The sequence below is a fragment of the Cyprinus carpio genome, chromosome B22 (genome assembly GCF_018340385.1).
Source record: "Cyprinus carpio isolate SPL01 chromosome B22, ASM1834038v1, whole genome shotgun sequence".
NCBI classification, from domain to species: Eukaryota; Metazoa; Chordata; class Actinopteri; order Cypriniformes; family Cyprinidae; genus Cyprinus; species Cyprinus carpio.
The window spans coordinates 22,901,632-22,925,027 of record NC_056618.1 but is presented as its reverse complement, the minus strand read 5'-3'; the positions used below and the strand labels follow the sequence as shown (position 1 = coordinate 22,925,027).

General features: G+C 33.5%; 1 protein-coding gene across 3 annotated transcripts in view; it reads right to left on the bottom strand.

Annotated features, from left to right (window-relative positions):
• rabgap1l (RAB GTPase activating protein 1-like) overlaps positions 1–23,396 on the bottom strand; it is a 98,476-nt gene that overhangs the window by 73,713 nt on the left and 1,367 nt on the right. The window contains exons 1-11 of one of the 3 annotated variants that reach the window (XM_042749266.1): positions 23,181–23,329; positions 15,048–15,231; positions 14,786–14,942; positions 14,131–14,338; positions 12,488–12,662; positions 12,260–12,420; positions 12,002–12,112; positions 10,909–10,975; positions 9,960–10,062; positions 7,205–7,371; positions 3,483–3,609 (exon numbers count right to left, since the gene is read on the bottom strand). In XM_042749266.1, the coding sequence (XP_042605200.1) occupies positions 3,483–3,609; positions 7,205–7,371; positions 9,960–10,062; positions 10,909–10,975; positions 12,002–12,112; positions 12,260–12,420; positions 12,488–12,662; positions 14,131–14,338; positions 14,786–14,942; positions 15,048–15,231; positions 23,181–23,182 (1,462 nt within the window). In that variant the 5' untranslated portion in view covers positions 23,183–23,329. Of the gene's footprint in view, positions 1–3,482; positions 3,610–7,204; positions 7,372–9,959; positions 10,063–10,908; positions 10,976–12,001; positions 12,113–12,259; positions 12,421–12,487; positions 12,663–14,130; positions 14,339–14,785; positions 14,943–15,047; positions 15,232–23,180; positions 23,330–23,396 lie in introns of those variants that run through there. The other 2 variants (XM_042749264.1, XM_042749265.1) reach the window with 2 other exon arrangements.

Here is a 23,396-nt window from a genome sequence, read left to right as displayed (position 1 = left end):
AATAAACAGAACAGAAACAGAGGGAATGAATTTATGGGTCACCCAACTGAAAACTACTTTTGAGCCCATTTACAATGTTCATGACCTCCAGCGAGAGCCTCAAATGGTGTACATTTTACAATCCCCGATGTGAGGTCTGGATCACAGTGGTTTCTTTTGAAATGCTTTAAAAGGGCTTCTTTTTACATTTACTGCACAAGTAACTTGGCAACGTTACAAGGAGAGAGATAGGGGGAGAGAGAGAGAGAGAGAGAGAGAGAGAGAGAGACAGAGAGAGAGAGAGAGAGAGAGAGAGAGAGAGAGAGAGAGAGAGAGAGAGCCTTGAGCAGCGCCTCTGTCGCAAGGTGACACAGCGGTTTGGTAGCAGATGTGGGCGGATGAATCTTCTTTTCCATCTGCCTCCCTGATAGATCTCAGAAACAGTGGAGAAAGCTGGCGAGGGCAAATAATTCCAAAAACAACAATGACTTTCTTGTACAGCCCAGAAATCGAGGCTTGGAACAAATTGCACAAACCAAAAGATGAGATTCGATGAGAACGGCTGAATAAAAGGGAATCGTTCATTAATTTCGCAGAAAGTCCACAGAGAAGCTACTCAAGACAAGTTTTGATTTATTAAATGTAGTTACTGCTGGAAAATATTTTAGTGGTAAAGAAATTAAAGGGGCTAAAGCATAAAAATACCATAGTATGTTTGCAGATATTTAAGAAACATGCTGAGTTAACATACTTGTTTATTTGAAAAACAATGCTACAGTCAATTATTCTCCTTTGAAAATGTGCGTTCCGGCCCGGAATCTTGGACTTCGTTTTGATTTGTGAAACCCGCCCACTGACAGTTTACCCAATGGTATTTCAGCACTCCGGGTTGCCAGTTTGCGGAAAACACAGTCAAGTGCGCAAGTTTCCTGTTTGTGTCGTCAATCTGGCAACTTGCATGTGCGTCAAGTCTGAGGAGGAGGGGCCGGGTGAAAAAAAAACCCTCTTGCATATTTTGAATTTGGACTGCAATACCTAGTTCAACCACTCGGTGTCAATCCTACAAATAGCACCTTTAAAGATGCATGGCAATATATTGGTGAACATAAAAAGTAATTTTGTATTAGTATTAGTTCGTTTTGGTCATTTGTGTGTTTTTGTCATCTTTATTAGTTTTTGTTCAAATATGTCTACATAGTTGTCATTAATTTTCATTTCGGTTTTAGCTATTTTAGTACATTTAGTATATTAAATTAATATGTGAAAATGGATGAATTGATGTAATTAAATAAATTAATATATATATGTGTGTGTGTTTGTGTGTGTGATTATTTATTTTAGTTAAGGTTAACCATAATAACCCTGGCTCAGAAAAAAACGGTGCCGGTATCGACTCTGTGGATACATTCGTTCTTGTTAAATAAAATACATTTATGTAACACATTTTTCAACTGATTTATGAGCTACAAAAGTTCAGTTAGTCCTATATCATTCGCGTTGTCAAATATGGGACCTGACTATGTGGAAAAACTAATTGGTTGGCCTATGGAAATCTGGCCCCTATTATACGTAACAAGACTCGTATTTTATACCAACTCTGTTTTGCAAACATATGGAGTTCCTGTATTTAAGCTTTGTAAAATGCGAACATCCGCCATGTCTGGCAAATCTGGCAACCTTCAACATATATTCAGACATCATTTGTGCCAGAATGGACGCCTAGAAAAGCAATCAGCCCTGCAAATACAGTAAATATTTAAAACACACAACTATCACATCGTTCACGGACATTAAGGAGTAAATAACACAGAATTGTCCTTTAAGATGCTACTCAAACCCATGTAATCATTACTCCATGTTGTGTGCAAAAATCAACTGAGCAGAACCGAAGACAACGGAAGAAGAAAAAAAACCCCGGCCAGTTCCAGGCGGTCAGATGACACACAGAGCCCGAGAGCCAATAGCACTTAACCAAATTGGAATCCATTCTTCTGAAATGGGTGCTGATAACCACTTGAAAGCCGCCAGGGTTTCACATCTCAGGCTTGTGGCACCCTGTCAAAAACACAGGCCGTCTGCGCTTCGTGAAAGAGACAGACGGCTGAAACACTTCACCTAGAGCTACCGGCCAAGACTAAATTAAAGCTCGCGATGGATTCGTGCTGTCAAACCGCAGGCGGGAAAACGCAAGGGGAGCGAATGTTGATCATGTTCAAATTTGGTGGTGGAAAAAATATGGACGGATGATCGCATTCACTTGATGTGTTAGCACTGACATAAAGGAAAAAAAAAAAACAGCAAAACAAATGGACCTGCTACAGATTTGCTGGCAAGGTAATCTGTTCTTTTTATGTCCGCATGTACGTACATACATACATATACATACATACATACATACACTCCCTCTTTACTCATGAGATCTGAACAAGCTCAGAGATGCTCAGTTTTCCTGTTTCCTGATAAGTGGGGCAAGTCTGCAAACTCACATGGAAATTAAATTACTTTATCAGGTTTAGCATTTACTTTCCGATCATAAAAAATAAATATATATAATAAAACATTTTTGTAGAAAAATGTTAATATGTTATTACATATAAGGTTAATAAATCTAAATCTATTAGAAATTAGAGAAAGTTAAATATTTAATGAAGGGATCGGTCCAAAAATTTTTTGAGACATGGCAACCTATGATCACATATTTTGAAAAGATTAAGACTCTCCCCTTTAACTGATCATTATAAAGAGATTTGTGGAAACTGGTTTAAACGTGATTAACAATTGGTGGTTGGGTTTATATTTATGTAAAGACCACTATAAAGAGCACTGAATTGAATCATTATTTAAGTATTTATTTATTATTTATTTCTTTTTTTTATTATTACTATGAGGAGCATTGAATTGTTTTTTTTTTTTTTTATTTATTTGTTTTTTTTGTTTGTAAATGTGTACAATATTTTTTAATTATTTTTTCTTTATGTTTTTTTTTTGTCAATTAGTATGTTTGTTTTTAAATTTTTTATTTTTGTTGTTTTTTTTTTTTAATTTTGTTAGGTTGTCTGTTAAAGCTTGAAAAAAAAAATCAATATAAAAATTTATACTAATACACAAAATACATTTTAAATATTTAAAAAAATATAAATAAAATATTAAAACATTTTTTACATAAATTATATTAAAATAGGTTTTCATATAAAATAGATCTCTCTTCTCTCTCTCTCTATATATAAGCAATATTTATTATTCAATGTAACAGAGCCATAAATCCTTAAATATACAGCAGCAAAAAGCCTAAATCTTAAAAGTTAGAGATGATGTGAAAAATGTTCAAAAAGACCCTGATTTTTGGTGCACAAAACCTTGAGTAACATTAAAAGTGGACTTTAGTGGCAAAAAATAGCAAACTACAAAAGTGTAGAATATAGTTTCTTTAAAGCAGTTCACCTAAAAAAAACAACAAACATAAAACACAGAAAAGCACTCTGATAAACTAGATGGTGAGGTACCTTCCTCTGGTTCCTCTTCCTCCGTGGGAGACTGCAGGCGGCCACGTGCTCCTACTGCACATTCTGTATGTTTCTGCAGGCTGACCACTTCATACATGGCATCTCCCTGGCTGCCCTTCCCTGTGCCCTGCAAACATATAGAGCAAACACACTGTAAACAAAGACACAGAGATGCATTACAACATATCTGTCTATCAATCTATCTATCTATGGAATAATCGTAGAATGCACTCTTTTCAATACAATGAAACTAAATAGTGGAAAGAAAGACATTAAAGCACTATAAACATTTGTACAAATATATACATCTAATTATAGAAATTAGGGATGTTCATTTTAACCGGTTCACCATTATCCGACTGTTAAAAATTTTGACCGATTAATACAATCAGTTAAACGGTTTAAAAAGTCATTTATTTATTTATTTTCTTTTTTAGAGGTAGTGTGTAGTAAGTAAAGTTGCGTTTTTTAATTCAGATTTTGTTATTTTGGCCGAGGCGAAATATTTACAAACATTATAATAAACTGTAAACATAGCTAGGCTATTTTAGTTCCCCTCACTCCACAACAAATCCTTTCAATTAACAGTATTTATAAAAGCACAAAAATTAAAAACAGGTCTTTAAAAAGTTAAAGCAACTTATAAACGACAAGCCAAAACAAATTTATTTAGGCTAAAACGAAACTGAAACCAACGTTGGGTCTGTCATTTGCCACAAAATCAAATGTTTCCGTATTCGCAATGTCTTTGAATGCCAAATTATTATTTACTGTATTTTCCGGACTATAAGTCGCACTTTTTTTCATAGTTTGGCTGGTCCTGGGACTTATAGTCAGGTGCGACTTATTTATCAAAATTAATTTGACATGAACCAAGAGAAAACATTACCATCTACAGCCGCGAGAGGGCACTCTATGCTGCTCAGTGCTCCTGTAGCGTACCCCTGAAAACATTAACTGAAAACAACTGAAAACTGTTAACTGAAATATTAATTTAAAGACAACTGAGAAAGACTGAATGCAAACAAAATGCCCCCAAAAAGAAAATCCTATTCTGCAGATTACAAACTGTAAAATATGGTAAAATATGCAGCTGATCTGGTAGGTTACAGGAGCACTGAGCAGCATACAGCGCCCTCTCGCGGCTGTAGATGGTAATGTTTTCTCTTGGTTCTTGGTTCTAAATAAATGGACTTATAGTCCAGTGCGACTCATATATGTTTTTTTCCTCGTCATGACGTATTTTTGGACTGATGCGACTTATACTTAGGTGCGACTTATAGTCAGAAAAATACGGTATGTACTTCACTTGCGTTTCAATATCCACGTAAAACAAAATGTTTTGCGTAACATCACGGCGGTACAGTGATAACACTTAACGGCACAGATTTTACTACAGTGTGTTGTTTTCCATATGTTTGACTAGGGGTGGGCGATATGGGGCAAATATCATATCACGGTTTCTTTTAGAAATATCACGTCAAGCAACTGTATTAAATTTCTTCAGTCAAGAGCACTGAATGATTTTTCTCTGTGTTTTGTTGTTTTATTAACGTTAAAGGAATAGTCCAAAAAATATAAAATTCTGTCAGCTATCTGTCAATTCTGTCATAGTGTTTTATTTTTATACCACCATTTACTCACTCAAAAGTTGTTTTACACCTGAATGAGTTTCTTTCTTCTTCTGAACATAAATGTTATTTTGAGGAACGTGGAAAACCAAACAGTTGCTGGTCCACAGTGACTTCCAGAGTATTTTTTGCTTCTATCAAATTCAGTGAGGACCAGCAACTGTTTGGTTACCCACATTCTTCAAAATATCTTCTTTTGTGTTCAGCACAAGAAAGAAATTAATACAGGTTTGGGACAACGTTGGCGATGAGCGTTGGCTGTCGGTTAGGAAAAAATAACCGAAATGGACATCCCTAATAGAAATCATATTTAGATAAATACTTATATTTTATAAATGTAATGTGTTATAAATGTGTGTGAGCACAGATTTAAGTAATTAATTGATCATTTCATTTATAAATAATTATTAGTTCATAAATAAAATTATGATGTAAATATTAAAATATATAAATAAAAATGTGATATTCATTCATTCAATATTTTATATTTCATGTGTTATAGAAATTAATACACAAAATGTATACAAAACGTAAATTAATAAATATTGTATATGTAAACATTTATATGCATTACTATACAATTACTCAATATTTATATTTTCTGAGTAATGTGTCAGATTTGAAAAATTAATGAATAATTTATAGACATAATAAATATTACATTAATATAATTACAGAAACAATTTAAATATTACATAAATATTATATCTGATACATTTATACACACAACAAATATTACATAAATAATTTTTTTACTTTTAGTAATGTATGAATGTGATGTCATTAACTTAATACAAATAAATTTATTAATAAAGATATGATGCGTATAGAATATTTATATGCATTACTATATATCCAATAAATACAATGCTTAAATATAAATAATTATGTATAGAACAACAATTATGTAAATAAAAAAATATTATAAAGGTCATATTGGTCAAAAACACAACAGGGTGATTAAATAAAAGAATTTAAATTTTTATGTGATGTTCTAAGTGTGTGGATCTAGAGAATATAATTAAAGTTTGGTTTAACTTTGGCAACGCTTCAGGGGAAATGACAAATACATAATTACACGCACGGGAGGAAATGAAAACAAGTGATGATAGAAAACGAGCTCTTTGATGCGGTTGGCAGAGATCACACCTGTACCACTGCGCTTCCAGTAACTCTCACAAACATTCCTATTGACGCCGCTTCCCTCGTGCAATGTGGCTCTTATGTAGTCCGACTTTTTAATTTTTAGTCGAAGAGTTGAACTGTATTTAAGGCGCAGTTTTGATGTTTACAGCCAGAATAATTACACGCTAATTCCTCGCACCTAATGAGCAGCGTAAACAAATACGAAATAATAAAATAACGTGCAGAAAGGGCTGGGTCTATCGCTAACGCCATAATATTATCTTTTAATTAGCTTTTAACTACAGCCCAGGCATTCTTTCTCTCTGCGATAAGATAACTACGGAGGCAATCAGGCAGAGATGCAGGCAGCAAGCTCTAATTACTTGAGCATGATAATGAGCGCCGGGCCTCTTATTAAGCTACGAATTATACAAAGCCTCCATTTGCCGCTTCACAGCTTCCAGGAGTTACTGCTCCTATTCACCCTTCACAAAAGCTCACTTCCTTCCTCAAGGTTTGTTCTCCAATCCGTACAGCTGATACATCGCTGTTCATAAAAAGTTCACAGGCTTTGCAAGAAATGAGAGAATCTCTAGCCTGTCAAAAATGTTTCCAGGTCATATTAAAAATATGAGTTTGTAGGCATAATGATTTTTGAATTTTGGCACAGTCACATTACTTTCATGTCAACTAAAGGTGATAGAAATAAATAAAATGAACAATATATTGAAATAAAAGGTGTATAACTAGGGTCAGAGAGCTCTCAGATTTCATCAAAAATATCTTAATTTGTGTTCTGCAGATTAACGAAGGCCTTCCGGTTTTGGAACGACATGAGGGTAAGTAACTAATGACCGAGTTTTCATTTTGGGGTGAACTAACCCTTTAAATGTATTTAATTGTTCTGTGAAAAAAAAAATAATTATAATAAATACTAATCAATAATAAATCATTTTTTTAACGTACCTGTTTGAGCTTGAGGTAAAACGTTTCCGAGAAGGCCTTCCGGCTAAAATACCAGAACCTCTCGTTAGCCGGATAGACCCGCACTAGTGCCTCCAAGAGGAACCGAACATGTACTACAACCTCGGTCACAACCAGGTCCACTGCCACAGTCATGTATACATGCTTGTCTGGAGGAGAAGTAAACTCACAGTTAAAGACAAATATGACATCCTGCCTCAATGTGTGTGGAGAAAATATTAACCAGTAACAACACAAACCAAATTCAAACCAAGCCCCGCCCACATTATTTCCCATTGCATTCTCTTTTCACATACGTCAAATGCAACGGTTTAAAAAATTCATGCATGTTTCATGATGTTAACATTGAAACTAAGAGACCAGTCAGCTTTGATTATTTCTCTCCAGTCAATAGTGGTAAAATACAGCATTCTGGGAACTGATCTCATGATATTTTCTCTCAGGTGAGCCCTATAATTATTTTAAAAAGCAGACCGCTGAGAGAAACAAATCACGAAGAGTGAAAACTAGTCCGTTTCACACTAAGGGGGTTGTATTATTTCAATTAACAGGAAACAAAGACGGCAACAGTTACAAGATTTATGAGGGAATTGCTGAAAATAGATTCCAATTACGATAGAGTCAGGTCAGAAAAGATGGGGAGGTAAATAATAGAAGATCTGTGGTGGGCCCTACCGAGACTTACAAACAGACACAAAACCATCCTGAGGTCTGTGAACTGTTTTACTGTGAGTATAATAAAGTGTAGACTTGAAATGAAAAACTCTGAATTAAACACTATTTAAACCTGAGGTGGTAATCTGAATTTACCAGACTGGAATTCAATTTCAAAGTAAACTCCATATAATTTCACAACTGAACATTAAAGCTGCAGTTATGGGATGCTTCCAGTCTGGCCTCGTACCAAATCAACAATACACACAGTATGATTAGGATTACTGGTACTCTAGTATTTTGAGTCATTAAATAAAGTGGCCATTAGTGCTTCCTGTCCCAATCTGGACCACCAAGACTTCCTATTTTTTTTTTAATCAGTGTTTTCTTGTCACCATACAGATAGCCTTATTTTACAGATAGCCTTCTCAATGAAATATTAAGTGAGATTTGATATTTCTTCTCATTATAAAGTGTATGCATTTATTTACTATATTAACATTTTTCTATTATATTAAAATTAATTTATTAGTGCTAAAATGAAATTTATATTTGAAATATATTCATAAAATTTAAGTATCTCAATTTTCTTTAAATCAGGTTTTCTTGTCATCAGTTTTCATTATAAAAATAATGACATGTATTTCTATAAAAGCATATTTTAAATATATTAATATAAAATTAAATGATATTTTAATCAGTGTTTTCTTATCATCAGTTAAATGTTGACATATATAAATAAATTGTGAAATACATAATGAAATAATTAAATACATAAATGAATGCATAAATGCCGAAATAAATATACAGATATTTATTTATTCATGTCTTCATTTATTTGTTTTTTTTATTTATTCAATTATTTCTGTTTATGTATTAATTTATGTGTTTCAATATTTAATTATGCATTTAACGATTCATATATATATATATATAATTATATATATATATATATATATATATATATATATATATATATATATATATATATATATTTTTTTTTTTTTTTTTTTTTTTTTTTTTTTTTTTTTTTTTCTCAACATTTAATTATTTAATTTTGAGTAATTTGGCCCTCCATAACAGACAACCTTATCAATTAAATATTAAGCGAGTTTTGATATTTTTTTATAATTATAAAGTTTATGTATTTATTTACTATAACAACATTTTTATATTATATTAAAATAATTTTACTAGTGAAAAGAAAAAATGAAATATATTTAAAATATATGCTTTTATAGAATACATTAATATAAAATTTAATTATATCCAATTTTCCACCCTTAACAATCCAACCTTATATATAGTGAGATATTAAGTGAGTTTTGATATTTTTTATAGAAGTATTTATTTTCTAAAATAATGTTTTTTAAATTAATATAAATGTAATGTATTTTTATAAAAGCATATATTTTAAAAATATTCATATACAATTAAATTATACCTCATTTTTTAAATCAGTGTTTTCCTTTAAGCAGTTTTCATTATAAAAATAATGAAATTTATTTTTATAAAAGCATACATTTTAAATATATTAACATAAAATGTAATTATATCCTGTTTTGGGTTTTCTTGTCATCAGTATTACAGACAACCTTGTCAATGAAATATTAATGAGTTTAGATATTTTTTATAATTATAAAGTGGTATTAATAAAAAAATTTAATGAAACACATACATACATATGCCGTGCATGCTACAACTTTTCACTCATTTTAATTAAAATTTAATATCTTATTTTTATATTACCTATATATTGGTATTAACGATCCATTAATAAATCCCTTATAAGTCAAGTTCTAGTTCAGGCCAAATTGAGATGAAAGGCAAATAAAAATGCACTGCTGTCAGTAAAAGATGTGACACATTCTGACCATGACAAGAAAAGCCGCTGTAATAGATCAACATGTAATAGATCAAGAGCTCAACATGGCTGAAGCAGTGAAAACTGAAAGGCAACGTGAGAAAAGAAAAAAAAGATGGCAGAAAAAGTGTGCATTTCTGTAAAACCTGCAAACTTGGTCACAGCATGATGTGCAATGAAAGCACTAGAGACACTAGAGAACTGTGTATTAGCTCTTACCTTTCGGTGTGTCCTCGTTCAGTGGCTGGAAAGCCGGAGTGTTTGGATTCCAGGTGCCAGTGATCACATACGCCTTCCCATCAGCACTTCTGCCCATAGACTCTTCAAACACAACCACAAAAGAAGTTTTCATCACTTATATAATGACTAGAGTTTCTGGATAAAATCTGAGTTTCATTAAAATTTGTCGTATCAAATTCATTTATCTAATCTGACATGCGTTTTATTCATATGGGAGTGATTTCTAAAGAGTAGTTGGAGGAAATTATGGAGAAAGACCCTTTTAATGGCTAATTAGATATCTATAAATCAAACCCATATGGGACTTTTATTAAAAGCAAAGTCATTTGCAGTCTTTGCATGGCAGAATCTCATTAAATATCATGACAACCACCTGCTACAGCATTAATAAGACATCTTTATTTAACTGTGATGTGTTTCTCTAGAAGAGGAACTGAATGCATCAAAATGAAATGCAGTAAGTTTTTACAGAATATTGCAGCAAGTTTGAGGTTAATTGCATTAACATGTATCATTAAAAAAAACACACACACACAGGGCAAAGCATCAAATGATGACATTTGTCTAAACTGTCCAGATGGTAACATGGAGAAAAGTACGACACTACACCTTGAACGCTGTTTGATTCAACAATCCCCATGAACCCAATTACGCTTGACTGAACTGCTTATTGTTTTTGGTCTTGATGTGCAAACCGCCATAACTTAATTTGCTCAAGGGCCAACGTTAAACGACATTTTTAATGAATAATAAAAAAGCCTATATTTCCATTAAGTGTTTCTAAAACTGGCAACAGAGTGGTAATTAAAATGAGTCAGGATATAAGAAATTAACACATAATATTGAGCCTGAGGTTCAGCAATAAGTGCTAAACCACTAGCAGTCATATCCCGAGAATGCTGGGAAATGTGGCAGAAATGTGTCTCACCAAATCAAGGAGGTGCATGTCGCTGTTTCGAACTTTCTGACCAGGACTGAGCAGCATCCCAAAGCACCTGGAAAATATATGGTTTCGATGGTGAGGAAGATAAATAAAAGTAGCTGCTAATTACATAATATTTTCAGAGAGTAATTCAGAGCTTCTGTAATGTGCTACATGAAATAACAGCATTAGTTGTGACTGAAGGTTAAGAGCATGGCAACATTTGCGAAGGGTTTATTTTCATAGTGCAGCTCACAAAGTGTTTGTGCTGTGACTAGAGCGCCATCAAGTGGTTGCACAAGGAATCACAATTACACCTTTCTATTACACACATATAAATATAAATAGTATATATCAACCTTGTATAAACCATAAAAAAAATCAGTGTTAATGTCGAAGGTGAGTGATTCAGTGTCATTCAATTTAATTTACCATGAAATATATATATATATATATATATACATATATATATATATATATATATATAACACACACACACACACACACACACACACACACACACACACACATACATATACATACATACATATATAAGCTGATCTAGTTCATGTATCATGTATATAAATAAACACTACATACATACATATATATATATATATTTCAATATATAATACACGTATAATAACATACTCTATGTATGTGTGTTTGTGCTTTTAAAGTTTGTTTATACAAATAATATTACTTGTATGCATGAACTGCTTTAAACAAGGTTATAAACAATTGTATTACAATAGATTATTATATAATAAGCATGTAAACAAATTTTGGTCTCCTTTTTAAATAATCATATCCTTTTATATAAATGTATACGCATGAAGTAAATATTATATATTAATGTCTAGAACCAGAATGTCTGCTAATATTGTCTGCTTTTTACTAGCAATAGCAAGCAGCCAATCGTGGTTCCCGGCTGTTACAAGAACAAAAGCCTACTGTCAAACCATTACCAAAAAAAAAAAAAAAAAAAAAACTTTTGACTTTGCCATGCCAGTCATTAAAAGGCAAACTATGGTTCCATAAAATGGCCTAATATCTGAAATTCTAACATGAACTATGCCGACCGTGTCCCAGAACCCACCTCTCTATTACCAGCTCCTTATTGTTCATCTGCTGGACAGTGACCACCACTTTTTTCTGTACACCCTGCCGCAGCTTGAAGTAATATTTATCCCTGTCTTTGGGAACTGGACTATAAGAAGAGAGAGGGAAAAAAGTAAGAAAGGCACGATTGCACTGACTGATATTCGGGTTGCCCACAATAGAAACCAAATGAAGCAACAGTTCACCTCGCTCTGTAAATAGCAACGGTAAAAACTAACACCTCTCTCAAACAGACCTGAAGTTTCCTTTGCCATCATCTTCTCTCACTTCTAGAGAAACGGTGAAGGTGAAAACATCGCTATCCTGGGAAAGTGGCAACGGCGGGTCTTGCATTTCTGTGGCAGCTTTTGACGAACGCTTGAAGGCGGTTGAGAAGCTATAGAGGATGCGACTAACCTATAGAAAGAAAAGAGGTTGAGCTTAGAGTTCACTCAATGAACACTTATGAGCAAAAGCAACTCACGGCCTCTTTGATATGGCAGGAGAAGACGTGGATCTGAAAGTCCTCCGCGCTGCGGTAGCTCTCGGTGAAGGAAAAGCAGTCGCTCTCAATAGATCCCTCGCATCCTCGGGCACAAAACAACACCTTGTAGATGGGAAAAGATGCAATTTCTGTTCCAGTGGCCTGGTCGACAATCCTAGAGCCATAAAAAACATAAAAACAGAAACATAACTAAATCTAAAGCATTCCATTTCACATAATCTGACATCATTTACAATATACATCAACTTTAGTCCCAACTGATTGCTATGAAAAACACACACACACAAAAAAAACCTGCAAACCAATTTGAGGCAACAAAACAGGTCAAATTTTAATAGTGCGATCATAATGTGAAGAGCTGACTCGTTAAGCTGCAAAAAGGTTGTTTGGTGTCACCAGAATTCAGCGGCACATGTCATGTGCATCAAAGTTCACTAACTTTAGACATGGTTTGAGGTTTACGGAGGAGAAACAGTGAGATGTTAAACCTGAGGTTATGCCACAGTTACTGAGATGAAGAAAAAAAACCCACACAGGGTGTGAAAACAGAAGTGCAACATCACATGTACGAACCTGAAAGCAGGAGCTAAAAGCAGCTCGGGTGACAGCTGTGTTAGCTCTTGACAGACAAACACACACCGTGAAGATCACAAGAGCTCACATTTATACCCCCAATGTTGAATGTGGTTTGTCTCGGAGCAGGAAAGCTAAATGTGCTCAGTCTTAAAGCTTTTATGAAGCCGCAGGAGTAACACATGGAAATAAATACATTAGGACTGGTTGCGAGGTGTAGGTTAAGTCTGAGAACCCTCTGAAAATCTAGGATTCAAAAACGAACATAAATCTGAAAATAAAAATAAAAATACAAGTTCAGGAATATCAGTTGCTTTGAAAATTAATATTATTACATTAGAAAAATGCTAAATAAATTGGGCAAAAATAGTGAAATTAAAAAATGTTACAAAAAAAATTGAGTAAATTAATAATAGACATTAAATTAGTAATATATTTTAATAAATTTGAATTTGTATGATTAAATTAAGTCAAGAAGATTTTTTGAGGAATGATTATTGATGTTATTAAATGATTTATTAATAAAGTAGTTTTTTTATTCTGTTTTTTTAAGACCCTTAAAAATTATTTATAATATAATATAAATTACTAAATTTGAAACAGTTTTAGAATACAACGTGTAATACAAATACATTTATTACATTTAAAAATGGTAAATAAATCTGAAATAAATAAACAAAATATTTAAAGATATAAACGTAATTTTATATAATAGAAAATAATATAAAAAATAAATTAAATTACAAAATTCGAAAATCTAAGACTAAACATAGTTTTAGAATATTATTTGTAAAACAAACATATGCAAAATAAATCTGAAATAAATATACATAGAACATTTTAAATATAAACTTAATTTTTTTTTAAAAAAAGTACTAAATCCAAAAAAATAACAAATAAAAAAAACAGAAGCTAAATAAAAGCATTCTCACTAATATGGAATTTAAATTTGAAATTAAACAAATTGGTAAATATAATTTGCAATGAAAAATACAACACTAGTGGTCTCAGACTTATAGACCCCAGTGTATTTTTGGCAAAAGACTGACCGGACACAACCGTCTGGACCGTTGGGCACATGGAGGGTGACAGGGATGGGGATGGCGCTCTCTGCCCGCAGGGTGGCCATGGCTTTCTGGGCCTCCGACTCGTTACGAGGGGCCTTCACCCAGGTGCAGCCGAGATAGGACAGTTTACTGAACTGCACGCTGTCTTCCTCCGGTTCTGTCGAACTCTCCAAAACTGCTGCTGACGCTTCTGTGGACACAGATGATGAAGAGTCAACACAAGGTTGCAGAAATATGTATTTGTTTATTTTCTTCTCTATAGTTTGTTTTTATTTTTTATTTTTTTTATTTTTTTATGTTATGAAGTGTCTTATAGTGTCTTATTTAATATTTTTTTGAGATTGTGTAACAATAAACTCTTGCTTTGCATAAGCCTTTGTTTTATGTATTGGTCCACTGTCAAGAGTGACTGAATGAGGACGTCTGTGTGAGGTAGAGAGGAAGTACAATAAGTGTTCAAAGTCCCCCAATTTTAGCACTTGTCAAAAGAAAGTAGTTGACATAAATAGAGCTAGTTTAAATGGCATCTACTGAAACCCCTGTATGTTAAAAAAAAAAATTGTACACTGTAGCCCTGCCTCTGTTCATGGTAGTTTGGGATAAAACGAGTTAGTTTGTTACTGCGAGCAGGATGTACCATGAGGAGCAGTGTCCAGAGTCAGGCTGGGTGGTCTGATCTTAGAGCTGAGCGCTGCAGGACTTTCTTTCTCCTCTCCAGATCCTGGTCCATCACCAACATCATCCAAGACGTCCTCCATCGCCCGCTCCAGCTGCTCACTCCCGTTCCACGACATCTGGCAGATGGCAGAGAATAAATATTCTAGATCACTTTTAACTTCATTCTTATTGCCACATTAAGTCAAATAGTACAAAAAGTCAAAAAGGATAGAAAGAGACACCTTGAGCCTGGGCCTCCCCTCGGAGCTGGAGAGTGAGCCCCCAGCGGTGGGCGGCACAAGCACAAACTCCTCACTGGTGACGGTTGACACAGATTCAGTGGAGCCACTCACTCTGCCCAGAGAGGAGCTGTCAGCCATGATAGCCTGGGACAGTCCGCCCGCTCGGCCCACTGCTGCTGCAACCCTACCAACAAGACAGACCTGTTACACTGGGTACATGCTGGATTACAAAATCTGCTTTAACTTCCGCAATGTGTAATACTCAATGACTGGATGTTTTTTTTTTTTTTTATGGACTTCCTTGAATCTTAAACCTGCATTGTGCAAATTTAAGATGCTATAAATCAAAACCATAATGGAATATTTGTATACATGCAAAATATATAACATTTACTTTATATATATATATATATATATATATATATATATATATATATTATAGTTACACACACACACACACACACACACACACACATTCCAACCGTCTACATTGCGAGTAAATCACTCGCATATGCGACTAAATCTTCACTCTGGGCGACTAAATGATGTCTAATATTAGCCAATGGCTAATAAGTTCTCAGATTTTACTCGCCAGTGTGTGAGTTTGAGGCCAAGTATAAGTTTAGCACAGATATTTTCACTCGCCGAGCACACTCAGACTGAGCGCTTCAGAGTTTCACTCTCCATCAAGTGTTCTGTGCTGTTTTTCAGTTCATCTCAATGGATGTGCAACGCACCTGTTTTTGATGTACCGTAAACTCTAGTATGAAGGCGCACGACTCGCTGTCACTTTGTTTCACACACACGCAGAGAGAGAGAGAGAGAGAATTGTCGCGCTGCATGTGAACGATATTCTTTGATGTATTTTCCTGTCAAAATAACAGGGTTCCCTTGGAATTCTTCAGCTTTTAAGAACTGTGGGGTTTTCTGGTAGTGGGCGGAGCTAATGCGCAAACGGCAATCTCATTTGCTGGTGCTCACCTATTATCGTCCCTGTTTTGATTTCAGCAAATTAGTTAGAGCAAACGCACAAAACCTGATTAATATTCAAGAATCCAGCAGATCATTAATCTTTAGTGCGTTTTATAGTTCTTATTATTAGAATTCGTATCATTATCTTATCAGTATTTTTGTTTTTTTTTTTTCCTTTTTTTTTTTTTTACAGAAACACTGAATGACCGAAAAAGCACCACCACCAGTCCTGTAATGTTCATTTAAAATGACTAATATGCATTCAAACATGGTTATCAAGTTTATTTCTAATTACTAAAGTTCTATTATTAAATAATACTTGATTATTATAATGCTTGACTGACTGATGTTAAGAGTGTACTTTTTCAGGGATATTTAAAGAAAAAAACAAACTGTGCCATTTAAAGCAAACATTTATTATTTTATATATATATATATGTGTGTGTTGTGTGTGTGTGTGTGTGTGTGTGTGTGTGTGTGTGTGTGTGTGTGTGTGTGTGTGTGTGTGTGTGTGTGTGTGTGTGTGTGTCACTCTGGTGAGTAAACAAAAAAAAATGACTAGCCAATGGCGATTCAGTTGCCAATGCACTTCCTGCTTCCTTCTGCTGACCAGCTTTTTGAAGATGCTGATTTCATTTTCCAGCAGGATTTGGCACCTGCCCACACTGCCAAAAGCACCAAAAGTTAGTTAAATGACCATGGTGTTGGTGTGCTTTACTGGCCAGCAAACTCACCAGACCTGAACCCCAGAGAGAATCTATGAGATATCGTCAAGAGGAAAATGAGAAACAAGAGACCAAAAAATGCAGATGAGCTGAAGGCCACTGTCAAAAAAAAACCTGGCTTCTTCCCTACCACCTCAGCAGTGCCACAAAACTGATCACCTCCATGCCACGCCGAACTTAAGGCAGTAATTAAAGCACAAAGGAACCCCTACCAAGTAGTTGAGTACATGGTGTACAGTAAATGAACATACTTTCCAGAAGGCCAACAATTCACGAAAAAAATTTTTTATTGGTCTTATGAAGTATTCTAATTTGTTGAGGTTTTTGTTAAATGTGAGCCAAAATCATCACAATTAATGGAACCAAAGACTTAAACTACTTCATTCTGTGTGCATTGAATTTATTTAATACACACGAGTTTCACACAATTTGAGTTTGAATTACTGAAATAAATGAAAACTTTTCCAACGACATTCTATGCCACACATTTCGATGCCACCTGTATATGCTATATATATTATATATAATATATTATAATATATATATATTATATAATATATATATATATATATTATTATATGTATATAATATAACGATATACACAACACACACACACACACACACACACACACATATCTTTTACTTCGTTATATATCTGAACTGAACATTTATTATTATTTCAGTAAGGCTATTTTTCCAGCTTTGTATTAATTATAATTTATTATAAATTATTAAAATAATATGATTATTAATAATAAAATGAATTATAAATAAATAAATATAAAGTATTACAAAAAATTTATTTATTTTTGTCTCTTTATAAATTATTTTTGTCACTTTTATATTTATATAAAACATCATTTCAGCATGGCCATTTTGCCTGTTTTGTATTAATAATAAAATGAATAAATATTTTTGATTATTTATATAACCTATCACAAACACACACACACACACACACATCTATATATACAGCCAGCTTTGTAATAATTATTAATTAAATTACAATTATTAAATGATTATTTATAAAAAAAAAAATATTTTAAATAAATAAATAAAATGTGAAGTACTATAAAAACATTTAGGCTAATCAATTAATTCATTGTTGTCTATATTATATAAATATATAACATTGCAATTTCAATAAGGCTAATTTGCCTAAATAACTAAATATATATTATAAAGTATTCTAACAAAATAAATAAATAAACTTTTTTTTAAAGTTATTTTTTGCCTCCGTTAGATTTATATATAACATTATCATTTCAGCATATCTATTTTGGCTGTTTGTATTAATAATAAAATGAATAAATATTTTTGATTATATAACCTGTTACCTATTATACACACACACACACACACACACACAGTTACCTATTTTACCTGTTACCTATTATACACACACACACACACACACACACACAGGCAATACAATAAAACTAATGGTATGAAAATTATATATAGTAGTATAAAAAAAAAAACACACACTAATATCATTATAGTCTATTATAATATTATAGATTTGGATCATTAGGTTATGATATTAATGTTTATGATCATTTTCCCCGCCCACAAGGCCTTGATGATATCAGCAGAAAACAAAAAAGTCCCTTCAGAGGCAGATAAAGTTGTTATAGTTCAAAAGAAATGGTGAAAATATATTTCCTTTGGAATACTAAACGCAACTGTGCACAATACGATGTGGGACATTTTTTTCAAAAGTTCTGGTTTTGGATACTAAGAATACTAATTCAGAAACAAGGCAGGATCAAGCTGAATCAAGTAAAAAAAAAAAAAAAAAAGCAATCGAACAATCAATCAGCACTAAAGCACCAGTCACTTTTAGAGAGTTGCAGCGGTGTCATCTGAAAATGATACAGTATCAACCATCTAGCATTTCACACCTTATTGCTGATTCAACAAGCTCACGTTTATCGAGGTGTCATCTATCTAAGTGCATCCTCATAGAGTTGTAGTATATCTTATTGAGTAATCCAAAGACTGCATGTTAAAGCCTATTATAGGAGATAGTTAATGATTGTTCACACCTAGTATGCAGCTAGTTAACTATTGAGAATAAATTGTCAGACAACAGTGAGTGATGATCACAAGCGTTGAGCCAATAAAGAAACAGCAATACCGTAACACTGAGTTCCTTGAGTTCATATCAGTGGGTCACAGTGGGTGAAAGGGTCTTCACATTCACACACACAGCAGTCATGTGGCCGTCATTCTCCGTCAATTACAGCCATTGAGAAACGCACAGGATAAAACCAAATGCTAACAGAAGGTCTCTGTGTGCTTTTATTTTCATTATGTAGTAGTTCCTCGCTTGGCATAAATAGAGAATGCATTTAGCTACTCACTAGAGAGAACCAGTTAGGCATTCATACTCACTAGAGAGAACCAGTTAGGCATTCAAATTGAATTAGACAACAGGAAAGCCAAGAAGCAATTACAAAACACTCATGGTCATTATTTTTAGGACATTAGCCCAGTTTTTTTTTTTTTTTTTAGAATTAGAGACAGTTAGGTAATAAATATAGGTTATTATATTCTCTTGTTTGTTTTTTTATATTTTGGAATTGTTAAGTAATATAAAGATTACTATTCACTTCTTTGGATGTCCTAACTGTAATTTATCAAAACCATATGGTTTTTTTAAATTACATATAAAATATAATATTTTATTTTTTTAATTATTAATTAAATTAGCCCAAAAAAATGGCAGTGGGGTGACCAAACAAAGTCTTGAAGGAAAATTCTAATACTTTTCCCTTATTGTAAATATATATTTTTTATTACAAAAATTATATTCTAACACTTTTGTTTTTAATTTTCCAAATTTAAAATTAGCCTTTTCGAAAACTTAAGGTTTTTGTTTTATTTTTAGTAAACTTACTAATGTTTCAAGTTGTCTTAAGTTGTAAACTTTTTAAACTACATCATTTTTTTTTTTAAAAGTTTATTACTTTAGTTTTGTTTTGTTTTTTTTGTTTTTACATTTCTACAAAGTTAGTTGTTAAATTGTTTTATTCTTTATAAGAAATGAATTATAGTTTAGGTAAGTTTATATTTGTATTTTTTTTGTTTTTGAATTTCTTATAGGTTAAGAGTTATATTCTTTTAAAAAAAGACATATTTACAACATATAATTTTTAAAACCCGATTTTCCAAAAAAAAAAGTTTGGGAACCACTGTACAAATTGTGAAATAAAAAACATAAATGCAATGATTGGGAGTTTTTTTTTTTTCCAAATGTTCAATAATTTTATTCAGAATAACAACATAGATAGATGGGACATATCAACTTCACAAAGTTTAAACTAGGAGAAAACTGGTATCTTTTCAGGGAAAAAAATAAAGGAAGTTGGATGAATTTAAAATTTCATGGCATCAACCACATCTCAAAAACAGTTTTGGGAACAAGGTCCATGTTTACCACTGTGTGGGGGCACTCCCCCCTCTCATTTTTTTTTATAACAGTGCTGCAAACGTCCCCCTGGAGGGGACCTGAGGACGGGATAAAACAAGTTGCCTCAAGTTTTTTTAGGAATAGGGAAATGTTGTTCCCCTTTCTTGTCTAATTACAATGCTTCTAGGTTGCCCTCAAAAACTGTCTTTTGGTCTTCCTTCCTTGTCGCATCTTCCTCTCTTTATTTGGATGCGCCACATGGTTTTTCTATGGGTGAAAAGATCGGGACTGCCAGGCTGTGGCCATTTCAGTATCCGGATCCTTTCTTCTGCACATGCCTGCCAATGGTTGTTTGTAATTGGATGCAGTATGTGGGTCTGGCATTGTCCCATGTTTGTGGGAAATGCAAAGTCCCCCCCCTTCCCTGAAAGAGACAACGTTCCCTGGATGTGGGAAGCATATGTTTTCTTTTGGTTGTTTCTAGAATTTTGGGATTTTTTACCTTTCAGCATTGAGTGGTGCCTTTCCAGATTTGTTGGTAAAAGCCTGCCCATGCCGCCCACGCACTCATGCCAAACCCCATTACCATCAGTTGATGCAGGCTTTCGAACTGAGTCCGCTGATAAAAACAACTTGGGTTTTGTCCTTGTCCTCTTTAGTCCCGGATGAACATGGGCGTCCCCCTAGGTTTTTTCCAAAAGAACTTTCAAATTTTTGTTTTCGTCCCCCTGACCACAGAACAGTTTTTTTTTTTTTGTTTTTCCCCCTTTTGCCACAGTTCCATTTTAAAAAATGAGGCCTTGGCCCGAGTAAAATTCACTTCCTGCGCTTCTGGATTCATTGTTTCGAAATTTATGGCTTTCTTTTTCTTTGAACCCTACTTAAGTTTTTTTTTTGAAGCATGGTTAAAATGGCCGATGGCAACGGTGGAATTGTGGGTTTTTTTAGCCGAAATACCAAGTGGTTTTTGTTTTTTCTGGAAGTCATTTCTGACTGAGCCCATGTTTGTGATTTTCCTAGAATCGTACTAGTATAAAGCATTTTCCTGTATGTTGGATGCGCCAGTTGGGCCCGGGTTCTAAGGAGCCCAAACGGCGTCACTGGGCCAATCAGTATGGGTTTGTTTTTTTTTTCCGCGGCCGGATTGGGGACTTAAACCGGCCACATAGATTTGTGTTTTTCCAGGTTTTTGTGTTTCTTTGGAATCTTTGGGCTGGATAGATTATGCAACTGGTAGGATGGTGAATAAAAACGTCAAAAAATCCACTCTTTGTTTGCAAAACTTTTTCTCTGTACAGCCGCCTAAGACATCCCGAGGAAAAGAAACTCTTTTTTCGCTGAATTATTGGCCTCCATATTTTTTTTTTTTTTGTGCGTGCCGCCCCAGGCCTTGGGGGAAAATGGTGATCCCTCCTGCCCCATTATGTGAACTTCTGAAACCGACCCAACTGCCCCCCTTTTACTCCGAAAGAGGACTTTTTTATATAACCAATCATGTTTTTTTTTGTTCAATTGGAACATCATACGTGCCCAAAAAAATTGTCTCCCAAAAGTTTTTATGTGCCTTATCTGTTTGCATTTCAACAATTTCAGGGGGGCCTCTTATTGGCTAAAAACCTTTCCCCCCCCCAAACTTTTTTTTTTTTTGGGAATTGTTGTAGCGCTTTCGTTGGAAATCCCCCCAAAAATTGAAAGCAGAAAAAAAAAATTATGTTTGGCAATGACGATGTTTCAAAAAAAGTCGTCAACTTTTCAACAAAAAAGTTGAAATAGTGTCTTTATTCTTATATTATTTTAATATTGTGAATAAAAAAAATATAAGGCGGTTTCATGAGGAATTTGTACATTTAGTTTTCTCATTCCCTTTGTTTTTTTTCTCCAAAAAATTTTGGTTTACACAGGTGTTTCCCCCCCCCCTAAAATTTTTTGTGGGAAAATGGGTGTTTTTGTAAATAATATATGGAAACATATCCAAAACATATTATGAATTTTAAAACTTAAAAAAAAAAAAAAATAACCTTAATTTTTTTTTTTTTTGGATTTGGTGAAAAACTACAAAATAAGTGTGTTGTTTTAACTGAAAAATAAATGTTTAAAATAAATAATATTGAATCTAAGTATTCTATACCTGTAAAAAAAATAATAATTAAAATTTTTTTTTCAGGCAAGTTTGACTACAAGGCAATATTTAAATTTAATTTTAGGCTTAATGCCATGAAAATAGAATAAAAGCTGAAGGAAAAAAATTAAATTACAAAACTATAGTTGTACTCAAAAAAAAAAACAAAAAACAAAGTGACAAAAAAACAAAAAAAAAAAAAATTACTATAACTTTATATATTAATAAATATAATTGATTTAATATTACATTTTATTTTTTTAATTTTGAAAAAAAAGTAAATAATCATTGGTTGGCTGTGGGTCGCTGAAAAAAAATAATAAGAGAATCAAGCAAAAAAATATTTTATTTATATTCTAATAAATTATCCAGTTGAATAAAGTTTGCTTTGAAAAACTATTCCAGGAAGACAAACATGAAACCAAATACAATGCAATAAAATAAAAATGAAAATTTTGGTTAAATTAAAAATTTACAATTACACTTGCACATCATTATTCCTTTCAGCTGTAACGTGAATCAGCACCAAGCAGCATGGGGGGGTTTTAAACCTGAAGCCTGGGTTCCCCTCCTGTTCCCCCTCAGATGTTCAACCCACAGATAAGCTGCTGCAGTTTACTGTATTCTGGGGAGTGCATTTAGCCACAATTACTCCCACCCTCCTCCCTCCCCCGTTCTCTCGCCTCCTCGCTCCTCAACACACACACACAACACACACACAAACCACACACAAACACCAACACCACACACACACAACACACACAAGTTGAAGGCCGCAGAGGAAAAAGCTCTCAACACACTGCTATCCTCTGCTTTCTGTATGATCCACACACATCATTTAAAGACAATGAACAGATAGCGAATTAGTACGGGCTGTGTTACTACAACATGGCATAACTCACATGACAGCATCCAGACTGAGCCACTGAGAGAGAGCCTAGGCTTTCCTAACGTCCAACACAGTGTTTAAAAGTTCAAAATGGCCCAATCTAATGAGTGCGCTCCTGAGTTATTTGTCTCTGTCTGAGTTCTCATTCAGGGCCAGCCATGATGTAATATGAGAAAATCTGCCCAATGAAATCACCCAGCAAAAAAGAAACAGAAGAGCAATTGGAACA